The following is a 16,739-nucleotide window of genomic DNA, read 5'->3' as shown; positions in this document are numbered from 1 at the left end:
CACAATGATGAATTTTACAGTGGAAACTGAATTATATTTTTATGACAGACTTTAATCTTCCTTTACCCAACGATTCATGTTAAACCTGTTAGAAAAGATGTTAGAACTGCCCGTCCAAAAATGCACAGGGGTAGCCAGAGGGATGCGGAGTTCACCCGTGGCTTTGAGGTGATTACAGCTCCATTCATAATTCCAGGAGACACTCCAGCTTCCACACTTCACTAGACCATAGGCACTAAACAAGACAGCAGCAGCAACCAAGTTTTAGGCTCCAGTCACTAACTTACCTGCGTGTCTTCAAATCCTCTCAGGCACCTTTTATGTGGAGCTCTGACAGGGCCTTTATTGTTCCCTAGTAAGCTATCTAACTACATGTAGAGAGGTTAAAAACAAAATTGTGAAGTTGTTATGACATATACGTCAGCGTTTTTTCCCCACAGTGCACAAGCTAGTTTACTCTCTTAGTTAATGGTGTTCAAATGACAGTGAATCCAATGTGACGTCATCACAACTTCAGCAAATCCCAGATCAGTTTAAAACTTTGGCAACCCCAACCCACCTTCCAGCCAAGGAGCTCTCGTGGGCCCCGCTACTCTGTCAAAACCATGTGGTCTGATACTTCAGCACCTGGGATGGCCTTGCCAGGATTCGAACCTGGATCATCTGTATGGTCAGACAGAGGCTTCCAAAGAGCACAAGGCCAGCTGCCGGTGCACAGCCCTCCCTCACAATTAAAGTTTGAAGGCCAGGCATTTGGGAGAATAAAGAGATACACTTTAGATACTGAAAACAGAGTACTTGGGAAAAAATAAACATCAAACTTCAGCAGCCAGCTGTGTGGCTTACACTTCCCCACAGAGCCATGTGCTCTGACATGCACCCCCGCCCCCGTGGGACCTGACAGCTCACAGGGAACACGGCAAGCACTTTACCTTGGTATCTGTCCGGATGTGGCAGAGCTCTGGACCGCTGTGGGGGCAAACTGACTCTCGGATCCCTAACTGTCAATCCCAGAATAGAACCTGCAGGAATTTCCGCTGGTGACGATATCCCTTCAACGAAGCGGAAACAGAAGGGACACATAAAGAGCAAGCTCACAGAAAGGCTCACACAGGGCAGGCGATATGTACGGATGGCTCAGGGAGTAGAGGCACTCGCTGCCAAGTCTGACGTCTGAGACTAATCCCTGTGAGTACAAGAACTGACTTCCACACACTACACATGAGTACACACACACACACACACACACACACACACACACACACACACACACAAATAAATAGACAAATGAATAAATAAATGTAATAAAAATGTTTCTAAGTAAAAAAGTCACAATACATATTTTTTTTTTTTTTTTTTTTTTTTTTTTTTTCTGAATATTTATCATGTCAATAAAAATGTTTCTAAGTAAAAAAGTCACAATACATATTAATACAATCTTGTTTATATTTTGAAATCTTTCAGATTTTTCTAATCAATCTATTTTCTTGGGGTAATTATTTTAAAATATATATCACCTTTTCCTCACTAATATGCTTGGAAAATAAATTAACACTTGAAAAATAAAGTTTCTTGCAAAATAAAATTGAAAGGACATAAGTTATTATCTTACAACATGAATGCATGTCTCTCCATCAGCTATAAGCCTATGAGGAGCAGTAAGTACAGACGTTAGGTTTAGTCCCTGCTTGGTCACTTATAACTTCAGAATGCTAGTTATTTAGAATACAAACAACCTTATTTCATGAACATGAGCGCAACGCTTTAATCTTGGACTCTGGGCTTCTTACGTGCTTCTCTGGCTGTATCACAACAAATAAAGGTGCGATAAAACGCAAGACTATTCATGAGGGAGGGGCCAACTGCAAACTGCTCTCCTGCCCCACCTCCCAGTCCTCCCCCCCTTCCTCCCCAGGACAGGCAGATACTCCCTCTTTCTACCTCCCAACAACTGAAACACCGCTTCTTGTCTCTGATGAAGGAGAACGCTGTCAGAGCTCTTGCAAGTATCGCTCCACCAGTGATGGGGTGTCTCCTCTGCATCCTCTTCCCCCTGGGAAACAAGAACTCCTCAGCAGGGAATGATGAGCCAGGCCTAGTAACGGCAGCCGTGAGTAGTCCTAATAATCGCTACAATGTAACACCGTTGTAAGCATTTCTGGGCCGAGAATGACTATTTCACAAGGAGCGTGGTGAAGACGCAACTGTAAAGACAGCAATTCCTACCAGACTAAACACTCCCATTAGAGATTTCACATATCCGGAATACAGCCATGCTTTCCAAAGACACTAATTAAGCACTGTCACACTCCTTCTTGTGCACACTTCCAACAAAGGCGCTAGCCCTCTGGCTCTCACTACTACCTTCGCCTCTAATTTAAGCAATAAAATGCTCCTTTCTCGCCAAACCAGAGAAACCTCAAGCAAACCACTGCACTACTCTTAGCAACACTGGCTCAGATGCATAAACCCGGGGAACAGAGTATTTCAAGTTTTCCAGAGTATTTCAAGTACTAGATGTATGACAGGACAGACGTGACGACCAAGGGCCATGACTTGTGCTCAAAGACCCCCGGACCCTAAAGTGGTAACCTATACGGCACGTGCCACTCCCTCACAGAACACAGGGAGCAGAGCTAAGTGGTTTAGAGCACAGGCTCTAGAACCAAGCCTGAATTCAGATCTTCACTCCATAACTCATTAGCACATGCAAGACCTTCTCTGTATGCTAGGCACTGCGCTAAGGACCGGGCCTGCCTACCATCATGAATCGCAGTGGCCAATGAGAGACACAGATGTTACATACACACCAGAACTATAGACAGTGCGTATATCTTACTACTGTACTGGTAAGCTGAGGAAATGTGCAGGGTGCTAGAGAACAATGGGGGTGAGCTACCTGAGGGCACAAGGAAGGGTTCTGGAGGGAATACGGATGGGACGCGACAGGCTGGACCTGGAGGAGGAGGAGATTTCAGCCCAACCAAGAGCAGCACAACAGAATGCTCAGCAGGTAGAAAGGAAACAGGTATGCCTCAAGGGAACTGGAAGTGACACAATCTAGAACGTGAAAGGCCAGCATGGCCAAAAGGCAAGGGGTGAGGAGAGATTACAAGTCCAAGATGACTGCCTGGCTGTGGGGGCGCACACCTCTAATCCCAGCACTTGGGAGGCAGAGCCAGGTGGATCTCTGTGAGTTCAAGGCCAGCCTGGTCTACAGAGCGAGATCCAGAACAGGCACCAAAACTACACAGAGAAACCCTGTCTCAAAAAACTAAAAAAAAAAAAAAAAAAAGTCCAGGTGACACAGGCCGCACTACAGGATCCAAGTTTTACCTTCAATAAAATGAGGGCTAAGTACAGCGACTGCTTGTCTAGCATGGATAGGGCCTGAACTCCATCTACAAAAATAACAAAAATGAATAAAATGGTAAAAGATCACTGTCCATCCTGGGAAGGCAGTAACAAATGAAAGTCCACTCCAGACTCCAGGCCAAGACAGCAGCAGAGGCTGAGAGGAGCCGGGAGCTGCTGTCCTGGGTTCAGGCCCCTTCTAAAAGCTCACACTTGTCCAGCCTGATCACCATGTCTGCCCACGTCAATCTGAGAGGGTCAAGTGCTACGTCAACTGACTGGAATGGAAAATAAACAAGATATGAACCCAAAAGGAGACTCCTAAATCACACTTCAGGCTCTAGACCAGCCCTGTCTATAAGGCAGTCACAAGCTACAAAGAGCCGCCTGAAGTGATGTTTAGTTAGTTAAAATTAAATGTAGGTACAAATTCAGTATCTCAGCCATTCAGTCACATTTTAAGTGTTCAATAGTGTGACTGGTGGCTACCAATCTTGAGAACACAAAGGAACATCATCCCTGCTTCTGATCCAAAGCGCTGAGTAGACCTGTTTAGCTTTCCAGAAAATCGGTCATAAGCCAAACTAAAAGTAAACAAAAACTGAAGGAAAAAGAAAGAAGCAGAAGGAAAAAAAAAAAAAAACTGGCATACAATTTCAGAGATTTTTATGGAGGAGAGATTACCTTCTATAGGACCCACAAAAACAGTCTATAAATTAAAATTCAGTTGGCTTGCCAGGCATGGTGGTGTATGCCTTCAATCCCAGCACTCAGTAGGCAGAGGAAGGTGGATCTACGTGAGTTCGAGGCCAGCCTGGTCTACAGAGTGAGTTCCAGGACAACTACGGCTGTAATACAGAGAAACTGTGTCTCGAAAAATAAAACAAAACAAAAAAAGGTCAATTGACTTTATCATACCCACTGAGATTTAATCTTTTAGAAGTAAAAGATTAAAAAGAAATAAAAACTTTATTAACAAAAACAAGTTGGGAAAAATAAAAAAAACAAAAACAAAAACAAGTTGGGAAATACAAGTTTAAGGGACAACCCAGGGTTATCAGATTGTATGTTCGCTTTTACAAATCTGATGGACTAGCAGACAGTCCTATTTACTCACTGTGTGTAGAGGAGCAGCCCTCAGGGCCGAGGTCAGGATGCAGTGGGAAAGAGGACCGATCAGCCGGAACCTGTTCATCTCCATTGTCAAATCACTGAGGGAGCCATGAAACGGAAACTTTGATCACATACGATGTCTAGACCACTGGTAACAATGGGACACGTCATAGCAGACATGGTAGCACACAGGACAGGTCAGCCAGGCATGATGTGCCTTTAATCTCGGCACTCGGGAGGCAGAGGCAGGCAGATCTCTGATTTCAGGACAGCCAGGGCTACACAGGGAAACTGTCTTGAAAACCAAAAGGAAAAAGGGGGAGTGTCCCAGTGAACTCAGCTCCTACCTGATGACAATGCCCGTGGCAGCGGAGACCCAGGAACGTGGCTGGCGCGGGTCTCTAGTACCATCACCAATCGTTTTCTTAGTTCGCTTAGCACTTTCTCCATCGTCTCTCCTTTTTCTTTTCTTGCCAATTCTGTCATCAGCTAGTTCTGGCTGGCTTTCTTCTGGGGCTGCTGTCAGGAGCGGCTCAGGAACACAGACACTTGGGTTGACGGGTTCTGAACACTGACACAATGCTTTCATTTCCTCCAGGACAGCCTAGGAAGTAGTTAAACACTGACTTTAAATCCTCGAAATGTAAACAGACGGCTGGAGAGGTATCTCTCAGTGGTTAAGACCACCGACTGCTCTTGCAGAGGACCCAGGTTTAAGTCTCAGCACCTACACAGGAGCTAAGAACTGTCTGTTACTCCAGTTCCAGAGAATTAGACAGCCCCTGCTGGCCTCCATGGGCAACAGGCATACACATGGTGCATAGATATACATGCAAGCACAACACCCACACACATAAAACAGCAATAAATATATCCTTAATAAATATTTCTAAGTTAAATGCAGTGTTACAAGTCAAACTGGTGGAGGTGGGTGTGCTCATCATGGTAATCGTTACATAATGTGTATATATTTATCAAATCGTCATCTTCAAGGTAAATATATCCATTCTTTATTCAATAGCTTTGGATAAAAAGAACTTTCTTAAATGAAGAAATATCAGTCAGGTATGATGGCATATGGCTTTAATCCCAGCACTTGGGAGACAACAGGCAGATCACTGTGAGTTTGAGGCCAGTTTGTAGTACACAGCAAATCCAGGCCAGTCAGGGATACACAGACCCTGTCTCAAAAAAACAAAAGGAAGAAAGGATAGAAGAAACGAAACAAACTTTAATTGATTCATTAAAAAAGTGTCATACCAAACTGTCAGCCAAACTTTTTTTTATACCACTGAAATTTCTAAATTATTGTCTCCCAATGGTAATTAAGAATGTGACAGTAAGTGGGTGAGATGGCTTGGGACTGCCACCAAGCCTGATGACACTGAGCCTGATCCCTGGGACCCAGGTAGTGGAAGGAAAGAGCAGATTCCCACACGTTGTCCTCTGACCTCCCCGTGTGTTCCCACACACTGTACAATTACATAACTAGATTGCAACAGAATGATATATACCAGTTTAAGAGAAGGGTGAAGCCAGATCCACAGCTGCCTATCCTCAGAAGTATCCCCGGGGGTCTTCTTAGGCTTCCAAATAAACGTAACAGGCCCAAGCATTTCTCTGGGATACTTATTTGCCCGGTAAAGCACAAGGCTCCCTTGCCGCTTCCCAGACAAGCAGTGAACTGCAGCAAAAGTCAGTCCTGGGACACAAACAAAATACTGTGAGTTCAAGTGCTCACACGCAGCCTTAGTTCCTGAGAGCCGCTGTCTGTCTCCATGAGAGAAGAAACTTTAGCTCTTAAAAGAAAACCAGGCACATAGGAAGTTCTCAAAAAAGACTTGTTAAATGAATATTTAGTGAGTTTCAAGCCATTACTCCACAGAATAATGGCTCACTTTACACGTAAGAATGATATTAAAGATCTAACTATCAACTCAACCTTTCTTGCATTAACATACTCACTGGGAATAAGAACATCTCACACATTTTCATATCAAAACTGTGAAATGCTTATAATAGACATTCACCGACTAATTTATAAACACATGAAGAGTAAAGCAGCATCCGGCTTTGGAGGAGATTACCTGTGTCTGTACTACACATCTGAGAAAGTGCATTCAGTATTTCTTCCTCTTTGCCTTTCAACTCCAAGCAACAGTAATATGATAAGTCCTGAACAAAGAAGAAACATAATTAAATATGCTATGATCTATTACATGGCTAAAACGAACAAACAAACGCTAGGAAGCCAATGCTATATCAGAAAACCCGTTGAAGGACACAGGAGTGATATCTCAGAGGTTAAAAGCATGCACAGCTCTTCAGAGAACTCAAGTTCAAGTCCCAGCACCCACTCTGGGTGGTTCACAACTGTGTAACTCCAGCTCCAGAAGGGATCTGATCTAACACTGCTGGCAGAAAGAAAACCTGTTCTAAGACAAAACAAATCACCCGAAGCCAGCTTTTCACCAACTCAAAACTTACAGCCTGCCTGTTCCTATTATATTAGCAGATATTCTTAAGCAAATCTGAGTCAAAAGTCAGGATGACCTGACTCCACACTCAGTAGTCGTATGGTCCACGCTCAGTAGTTGTGGTCACGGGTGAGTTACGCAGACCTCTGTAACTTAGTCTCCTCATCTATAAAACAGACACTTCCTACCTCATGCTGTGAATGATGAGTGAACACCTGTAGAGCACTGGAAACAGGCTGGATACGGGCTGTTCTAGTCCAGTATTGACTAACGTGAGACCCTGTCTCAAAAAGAGAACGGCACATATCCCTTACAGCCACAGATCTGACCAATAACCTGACTGATGTCTGTCTCTTTCACTAATGCCGCTTCATCTCCAGCATCCAGCAGCGTCCCAGTCTTCACTTATAAGACGTGTAGCTTCACAGAAGAGACTTGATCACACCATGAACAACTCTAAAGTAAGTTCTGGGAAGGCGCTGAGTCCAGGAGCAAAGTTTACCTGCAGGAGGCAGAGACTTGTCATGGCCCGATAGCAGGCGCGGTGGCTCTTGGACGTGGGCCTCTCCCCGAGGCAGTAGCCCCACTTCTTCACCATGTGAAAGCGCTTAGCGTGCCAGATGTGCGTCTCTAACCAGATGTTCTTCTTCTGTCTACGGTTAAATTCCAGCGTCCGGTTTATGTGACATCTTCGGGCTTTGTGGCATTTATTTTTTGAATGTTCTTTCTTCTGATGAGCCGCTTTCTCTGCCTACAGTTGAAAGAAGAAAGGCTGACCCTAGTTTGTAAGCACCTCAGAGCACGGTTGAACATCAGGAATTCAATCGACTAACTGTGAAAAGATGGGGTGGAGACCTGACAGGCCACTGTTTAACTGGCTGGCTTGGAGCCTTCTCCCAAGTGATCAGAGACAGAGACAATGGGAAGTGAAGATTTCAGGGCAGGAGAGCCTAGAAAAAGGAAGCAAAGTTCTAACACTCACTACTGGGGCAAGCCTCATCTTTATGAAGACACAATACTTAGAAGATTTCAACACACAGGGCTGGAGAGATGGCTCAGTGGCTTACAGCACGCTATTCTTGCAAAAAGACCCAGGTGGTGGCTCACAACCATCCATAACTTCTGGTGCCCTTTTCTGATTGCCTGGGTACCAAGCCTGTACATAACGCACATACACACACGCAGGAAAACATTCATACACATAGAACAAAGTAAATAAATATAAAAAAATGTTCAACACAGTAACATAAAGCTTCACGTGGCTATTAAGATAAATCAAACACTAGCTTCTTGTTTTAACTTTCACTCAAGATCAGAAATACAGAAATAGGAACACAACTCACTCATTCCATTTAGGTGTGCTACATTTTGCTAAGAAACAGACCTCACATTCAATCTAGAAAGTACAAAATTCCTGGCTAGTTTTCACACTTAAGTCTCTTCCGTTATTAAGCTAATATTCTTTAAAAACAAACTCTTTATAGTTTGTAAACCCCTTGAAAGATAAGGACTTCAGCCTGTTGACTTCTCATCCACTCCCAGCACAGCACCAACACATAGTAAGCATTTGATAAATTCATTTTGACGCATGGTAAAAACATGGGCAGCTTAACCAATTTTAGAGTAAAGCCAAATTTAATTAGATTTGTATAAAAATTAAAACCAAATTCAAGCTTTTAACTTTAAAAAAGCCAAACAGCACATGCTAAGCATTGATGTTACTTTTTTAACCTTCCAACTCTGAGCTGGCCATATTCTAAAAATACAGAATCCAAAATAAATATCTGGTAAGAGAATCAGAATAATTTTTAAATTTTAGTGTATTTGTGGTTTGTGTGTGTGTGTTGTTTGTGTGTGTATATGTGTATGTGGTTTATGTGTGTGTGTGTGTGCACATGTGTGGTTTGTGTGTGTGTGTGGTTTGTGTGTGTGTGTGGTTTGTGTGTGTATATGTGTATGTGGTTTGTGTGTGTGTGGTTTGTGTGTGTATATGTGTGTGTGTGTGTTCATACACACATAGCATGGCTATGGCTCACACACAGTGGTCAGAAGGCATCCTAAAGGACCATGTGGATCCTGGGGATCAAACTCAGACTGTCAGTCTCGGCAGCAAGAGCCTTTACTGGGTGAGCCATCTCACCAGCCCAAGAATCATTAACTAATTCCACACCATTCAGAAAGAGGATGTTTCACTCAATCTGCTGGTCCTGAAATCCCAGCACTACGGAGGTAAGGCAGGAAGATCAGTTTAACTACACATCAAGTTTAAGACCAGCCTGTGCTATGTGAGACCTTATGTCAAAGAGAAAAATGGGAGGGGGGGAGGAGGACAGACGGATGACAGAGGGGTTCCAAATGCTGTCTTTTAAATACTTGTTTTGGGGTGTATAGGGTCTCACTATGTTGTCCTGGATGGCCTAAAAAGTCACGATGTAGACCCGGTTGGTCTCAAACTAAGGAGATCTGCTTGCCTCTGCTTCCTGAGCATTGGGATTAAAGGACTACTAAAGGCAGCTACAACATCTAACTACCTGCTAAAGTAGCTAGAGAAGGTGGACAGGGCTAGATAACGATCAAACTAAAAATATTCAAGGAAAGAAAAAAAAAGAAATGTCACAGCAGGTATGCCGATTTCCTTAAAATGCTGCCAGGTCAATACTTACTAACTACTAACCAGGAACTACTAACCTAAGCACTAACAATAAATGAAATGCCTACCTCTTTTTTGGCCATCTCGTGTAACCGTCTGGGAAGGCGTTTGACATTGTGGCTCATGGCTCTTCGTCGCATGTGCCGTGGAAGGGTCTGGAAAACCAGTGAATTAGATGACTTCTGGGCCACAGCTTTTAACATAGCACTGATTTCAGCAGCTCGTGCCTGGGCAAACGTAGAGGCTGTGGGAGGAAATGGCAAGGTCACTAACAGCAAGTCCCGAAACAGCGGTCTCTGCTTGTGCTTGTGTGCGCATAACGCACAATGTGGGTATGTGGCTACATGCGCCCGGATCTGTGCGTTCCTGTCGTTCTCTGATTCACGCCCTTGAGATACGGTCTCCAGCTGAACCGGAAGCTCACTGGTTTGGCTGGACTGGCTGGCCAGCAAGCTCCCCAGGCCAACCATACCCAGCTTTCCACATGGGCACTAGAGATTCAAACTCAGGTTCTGTGTTTACCCAGATAATGTTGTTAGCAATGAGCTACCTTCCTATCCACTAATCGTAACCGTTCTTAATCACAACATTCACAAATGAAAAAAAAAGCCAAGGGGGAAAACTTGAGTTTGACTTCAAGGGGGGTTTCCTTTATCATTTTCTGCTTTTTCAAAACTTGTAATAATTATTACTGGTTTTCTTCACTGAAATACAGAATCAGTCTCAAGCTTCTCTCTGTGTGTGCATCTCTTCTTCTGTAATCTGGGTGCTAGAGAAACAAGCAATTCATCTAAATAGGAACAGAGATATCAGAAAGCGCGGCTCAGCTGTGCTCAAGGAACACAGAGTGTAGGGTACAGTGGGGTGGCGGTGACGTCAGTGATGAAGCCGGGGCTGCCCACAGCCTGGAGGCCGGGCTTTAAATCTCGCTTTCCACAGGACGTGCAGAAGGCCATGCTAAAGTGCGGTGGCACTCTCAGAGGGGGAGGGAAGTTAGGGAACAGCTTCCAAACAGATTTGAGATAACTCAGACAGCTCCGAAGACGGGAGAACCACCAGCTTGAGGAGGTAATGGTCAAAGTTCAGGCTAGAGGTGAGCAGTGGTTAGAACAGAGGAGAGAGAAGGGAGGCAGCCAGGCAGAGCAGCAGACAGCGATGTTGACACTAGAAACAAAGGCTCACACTTCCTTACAAACACCTACCAGTGATGTATTTGGGGATCTCCTGAGAGGCGCCCTCAGGGCCTGCTTTCCAGCCGCCTTTCTTCTTAAACATGGTTTTGGAGGAAGACTGCTCGTTCACATCGGACTCAGGAAGCACGTGAGGGCTCATCTTGATTTGCCACTGCTGTGAGGCTCCAGAATGAAGATCTAGGACATTTTCCAAAACAAAACGAAAAGAAGTACGTCACCCACACCAGAGATAGGATTACAGTAGAGAATTAACTTGTTAACACTACAACCACCCTATAACTTTTATTATTTGCCCATGCGCGCGCACATACACACACACACACACACACACACACACACACACGGTGCACGGGCACACGCGGCCGCACACACACCCACGACACAGCACACACACACACACACACACACACTACACGTAATGAGTGGAAGAGAGCTTAATCTCATACAGATTGTAATTTTATGAGTCATTATCACACAGACTCAAACACGGCACACAAGTGAAGGTAGAGGACAACTTTCAAAAATCAGTCCTCTCCTTCCACATGGGTTTAGGAAATGGAACCCAAGTGGTCAGGCTTGGACAGCCTGGGCATCTCCCACTGAGCACCTGACCCACTGAGTACTGACCCACTGAGCACCTGACCCACTGAGCACATGACCCACTGAGCACATGACCCACTGAGCACTGACCCACTGAGTACTGACCCACTGAGTACTGACTCCACTGAGCACCTGACCCACTGAGTACTGACCCACTGAGCACATGACCCACTGAGCACATGACCCACTGAGCACTGACCCACTGAGTACTGACCCACTGAGTACTGTACTGATCCACTGAGTACTGTACTGATCCACTGAGTACTGATCCACTGAGCACAGGACCCACTGAACATCTTACCAGGCTGTAATTTTAAAGTCTAGAAACAATTCATTCTGGTGGATTCTATTGCCTTCCTTTCTTTTGCAGAACAAGAGAATGAGATTCAAAAGTGTTAAGCGACTCACATGGGGTGACCCCACAGCTGAGCGTCAAACCCCAGGTAGAGCTCTAGAGTCTCTGGCAATGGCTGAAGAGGAAAGCAGCCGGTGACTGACACTTGGGGCAGTTCCCTCCGGCTCTCTACACACCAGGGATCTAAGGGTTAACTGGGGTTACAGAACTTTAACAAGAAGGCAGATTGCAAGTACAAACTTTGATAACAAGAGTTTTCTGTATCTCTCTTTAAACCAATTTAAATCGTTTACTTCCGAGATGACGTTTAGCAAATTTAACGGAAAATGATGTGGAAAGAACAGCGTGTGCATCTTACCTTGTTTTTGCGTTTGATGCTTTCCACCTCTGTCGGACACAAAGCCAGAGGATAAAGTCACACTGGTGGGCTGGTTTCTCATTTTCTTCGCATGTTTTCTTTCTTTTGCATTAGACATCCTGGAAAGAAAGTAATACACTTTATAGAGGGAGCAAAAACTCTCATTTCACAAATAATGAATTGCCAGGCATGGTTGCTCACATCAGCATTTGGGAGGCAGAGGCAGGAGGCAAGAGTTCAAGGCCAGCCTTAGCTACACAGCACAAGGCCAGCCTGGGCTACATAAGACCCTATTTCAAAACACAACAAAAGGATTTAATTTTAAAATGGGCCAGCAAGATGACTCAGCAGGTGAGGTGCTTGCCCTGCGCTCCATCCGAGACCAGAACAGCGCAGAGAGAGAGAGAGAGAGAGAGAGAGAGAGAGAGAAAGAGAGAGAGAGAGAGAGTGAGCCTGCTCCTGAGAGCTGTCCTCTGACAGCTACAGGCCCACTGTGGCTTCCCCAACCCCACACAAATAAATAATAAAGGCAGAAATAATCAATTTAATAAATACTTATATAACTCAAAACTTGATGACACCAAAGTGTTACCATATTAATCTATTACAGGCATTCCAAAAAAGAGAAATTTCAATGAAGTCATGAATGGTACCCATTCCCAAAACTCATCTCAATAGAGAGAAGTACATCCTTTACACACATGAAGGAGAGGCCCCGATCCCTCTCCATCCTCCACCCTTGCACACGTGAAGCAGAGGCCCTGGATCCTTCTCTAATCTCTTGTGGACAAAGAAAAGCAGAGAAATAATGGCCAGAACTGCAATGTTAGCGTGCCAATGATGGCATGCTCTACTGTGGAATAAAGGACACCTGGAATCCTTCAACTGAGGTGATGGAATCTAGTGGCAGGACTTGTCTAGCTTCAGTGTGTGTTCCAACCCCTGCTTGGCCACTTACTGCCCAAGTATGAGCTTGGACTGTCTGCCTGAGCCTTAGCTTCTTTCCACAGAGAGCGAGTACCCACCTCGTGGTTGTTCTACTGGATAAAAATGCGGAAGGCAGAATGGCGTGGGGTTTCTGTGTAACAGCAGCACTGGAGCTGGGCTGCTCCAATCTGGGTCATCCATGTCCTTAAAAACCTTTTAAGATTTATTTATTTATTTATTTATTTATTTATTTATTTATTTATTTATTTATTTATTATGTATACAGTATTCTGCCTACACACCAGAAGAGGGCACCAGATCAAATTACAGATGGTTGTGAGCCACCATGTGGGTGCTGGAAATTGAACTCAGGGCCTCGGGATGAACAACAGCCAGTGCTCTTAACCTCTGAGCCATCTCTCCAGCCCTCTTAAAAACTTTTTTGCTGTTGAGGGGGTAGGATTTGAAACAGGGTTCCTCTGTGTAATCCTAGCTAGCCTCGAATTTACAGAGATCCACTGAGGAAGCTTCCTGTAAGTACCAGGATTAAAGACGTACCACCACCACTCCCATCCAAAAAAGAAAAAAAAGAAAGAAAGGAAGGAGGAGGGAGGGAGGGAGGGAGGGAGGGAGGGAGGGAGGGAGGGAGGGAGGAAGGAAGGAAGGAAGGAAGGAAGGAAGGAAGGAAGGAAGGAAGGAAGGAAGGACATTTCTTAGCAAGATGTGGTGCTGTGTGCTTAGGAACCCAGCACTCAGAGCTAGAGGTGGGGGCTGGGCAGAAGAGGCCAACCTGAGCTACGCAGCATGTACCAGGCCAGCCAGGGCTCCACATAGCATGACCTTGTCTCAAAAAACAAACAACAGAAAAGTTTCTTGATGAAATTGTCCCAACTGGCATATTTTACATTGCCACATAATTAAACTACATACAAATGCTAACAAATGTATAAAGTGACATGAGATAAGATCACTAAAATTAAATTATAACATTTTATCTTGGTTCTTAGATGAACTAAGAGGCACCAGAATAAATTATAACTAAAACATTTGATTCCAAATTGAAGATAAATTACTGATATTTTCATTTAGACTACTGAGCCGAGGCCAGCTAGCTGTATCTTTAACGTACAAGAGCAACAGAGTGATTTAGACTTCAAGGGAAAGCACATAAAGAACGACACTATCACAGAACCTGACGGAGTTACTTAGTGGTTCCCAAATCAGGACCTCAACACCCTCTAATCAATCTGAAACACTTTTTTTTTTTTTGAAATAAATCCATAACATGGCTGACTAGAGATGTAACTTTTAACATGCAATGTAACCTAAAGACCTGAAAGGTTATTTTAACAAAACATGCATTTCTGTATGTGTTTTTCCACACCTACACTAGATGACACTCTGAAAAGGAGACTTTTGAACCTAGAGGATATTCACACCAAAGGGACCAACACAGGCACTGGCATAACCCATAACGCTGGAGACAGGCCCTGAAAGCCCTCACCCGCCCCATGCCACGGCCATTCACTGTTTTGCCGGTGGAGGGAAGGGAGAAAAGGTACCCGGTAGGGACACTGGCGCTAGGAAAACCCAGAATAGAAGTTACCAAGTCTGCATCTCAATTCTGTAACATCAGAATTCACTTCTACCCACATGCAGAATTCATGTAGACCACAGCAAAGAGGAGTGTGCTGTTCTTGTGCCTCCAAGAGAAGGTAGCCAAGCCACTAGTGACTTAATTTTCCAAGCTGCTGAACATTCTGAGAGTCAATCCAGGCTTGCTAGTTCCATTCACTATTCCTAAAACTCAAAACTGGAGACTGAGAGCACACATAAAATATACTACCCAGGGAAAGAATGTGCACTCTCAGGAAAAGCCAGTAAGAAAATCTGAGCTGTCATTTTTGTTCGGGAATCTACTGTGTGAACACAGGATTGAGGACTCGGCAGGACTATAGCAGGAAGATGGGAAGAAGAGGACGGAACCAAATAGGCAGTGGAGACCATGCAGGAAGCTCTTTTACTCCAGGATGGAACCCCACACCAATGACAAAGACCCCAATGTTCTGAATAATAACATGCATATATAAATGAAGTGTGACTATAAAGCACATTAACATCTATCCCAGTACTATTCCTTCTGACACAGCATAACCTCCCCAGAGACCAGCTTGGGATGGCGGGGAGGACTATACATAGCCTCAGAGCTTCTTCAACTGTGGGCCACAACCCCATATGGGGTCATGTAGATGAATGTGTGGTGATGAAAAAAATCTAGCAAGAATAATTCAAAATCTAATGTGTAATGAATCCGAGGTGTTTCTGGCAGTATTCAGCTGTGTTGTACCATGTGACTTCACTGCAGCCTCAGTTCAGCACACAGAACTCGTGTGCTTTGACAATCCATGCTTACACACATGCAACACCAGCAAATGCCGCCTGAGACATCTCAGCCAAGATTCCAGGCAAGTTATGAATCCAGGGTTTTTACCATACATACATGGTTATCCTGTTAAGAAACAATGTTATAAGGCGGGCAGTAGTGGCACACGCCTTTAATCCCAGTACTTGGGAGGCAGAGCCAGGCAGATCTCTGAGAGTTCAAGGCCAGCCTGGTCTAAAGAGAGATCCAGGACAGGCACCAAAACTACATAGAAACCAAAAAAACAAACAATGTTATAAAAACAGGCTTAAGTTTTTCCTAAAAGGATTCTCATCATATACCAAATTAGTACAACTTTAGATTGTGTTATGTTGCATTAATTTCAAAAACTGCTGTTTGAGTTGCTAACTTAAGTTTGTTTGTTTTTGAATCATTAATTTGGTTTAGGATGATAGACTTTTCCAACAACTGGCCCTAATGATAGTTCTGCTTGTACTACATATTTAGGCAAAATGTCATCTCAGCACTGACATTACAAAAATATATCAGCTCTGAAAAACACTTTACATGCTTTATGTCCTGCGGTATCAAATAGCCCAGACTCGTCTTTATGAAAAAATAAACAGGCACATCTACTTCAGAGGGTGCTAATTCGTTTTTATTTTTAGTAAATGGTAAAATTACACCAAATACACTAAAGAATTGCTTTAAAATAAACTTCTTTATGATATATTATCGGTAACTGATTTGTACATCTACTTTATATACCTGGGGTCGTGAATGGGAAAACGCTGAAGTCGTGAGCTAGAGGAAGATCCTGAAACCAGTCCCCAGTCACGGATCGCTCAGATCCTGAGGCGATCTTGCAGAGAAAGGAAGCATGGGATGAGGAGAGGCAGCAGACCACACACTACCCCTCGGCTTGGTTCCCCGGAACGACCCACCCCGTCCTTTAGGGAACCAGGAAAGGGATGCAAGCGCATTCCGGGGGAGTGGGGGTCTGCCTGGCCGGGCGAGCACCAGCGTAAAGCTGGAGCGCAGCAGCCAGAGGCTCCGGACTGAAGAGGGCCCGGCCGGGCAGCATGGACCTCGGCAGGAGAAGATGCCCCGAGCAGACCCCGCCACTGCGGGCGCGCGGCCCCACACGCGGCCCCCGCGAGCTGACGGACCCCGCCGGGCACAAAGCGCACCACCAACCTGCCAGACGCTCTGAGGGTGCCCCGGGTCGGAACGCTCCCACCGCGGCGGCTGCGAGAGCGAGCTGAGGACGCATGCGCCAACACGGCGGCTTCCTCCACGTGTCCCGGAGTCGCGCGCGAACTACAATTC

At 44.8% G+C, this 16,739-nt stretch overlaps 1 protein-coding gene across 2 annotated transcripts in view; it reads right to left on the bottom strand.

The window, feature by feature from the left end:
* Positions 1 to 16,702, bottom strand: part of Pop1 (POP1 homolog, ribonuclease P/MRP subunit) — a 28,939-nt gene extending 12,237 nt beyond the window's left edge. Inside the window, exons 1-12 of one of the 2 annotated variants that reach the window (XM_037197723.1) lie at positions 16,608 to 16,695; positions 16,179 to 16,272; positions 12,101 to 12,219; positions 10,797 to 10,964; positions 9,663 to 9,838; positions 7,447 to 7,695; positions 6,555 to 6,642; positions 5,982 to 6,169; positions 4,815 to 5,071; positions 4,472 to 4,565; positions 1,942 to 2,053; positions 933 to 1,052 (exon numbers count right to left, since the gene is read on the bottom strand). In XM_037197723.1, the coding sequence (XP_037053618.1) occupies positions 933 to 1,052; positions 1,942 to 2,053; positions 4,472 to 4,565; positions 4,815 to 5,071; positions 5,982 to 6,169; positions 6,555 to 6,642; positions 7,447 to 7,695; positions 9,663 to 9,838; positions 10,797 to 10,964; positions 12,101 to 12,218 (1,570 nt within the window). In that variant the 5' untranslated portion in view covers position 12,219; positions 16,179 to 16,272; positions 16,608 to 16,695. Of the gene's footprint in view, positions 1 to 932; positions 1,053 to 1,941; positions 2,054 to 4,471; positions 4,566 to 4,814; positions 5,072 to 5,981; positions 6,170 to 6,554; positions 6,643 to 7,446; positions 7,696 to 9,662; positions 9,839 to 10,796; positions 10,965 to 12,100; positions 12,220 to 16,178; positions 16,273 to 16,607 lie in introns of both variants that reach the window. The other variant, XM_028884464.2, reaches the window with a different exon arrangement.
* Positions 16,703 to 16,739: the final 37 nt, after the last annotated feature.

The sequence above is a fragment of the Peromyscus leucopus genome, chromosome 20, assembly GCF_004664715.2.
Source record: "Peromyscus leucopus breed LL Stock chromosome 20, UCI_PerLeu_2.1, whole genome shotgun sequence".
In the NCBI taxonomy this organism is placed as follows: Eukaryota; Metazoa; Chordata; class Mammalia; order Rodentia; family Cricetidae; genus Peromyscus; species Peromyscus leucopus.
This window is presented reverse-complemented; position numbering and strand designations above follow the sequence as displayed.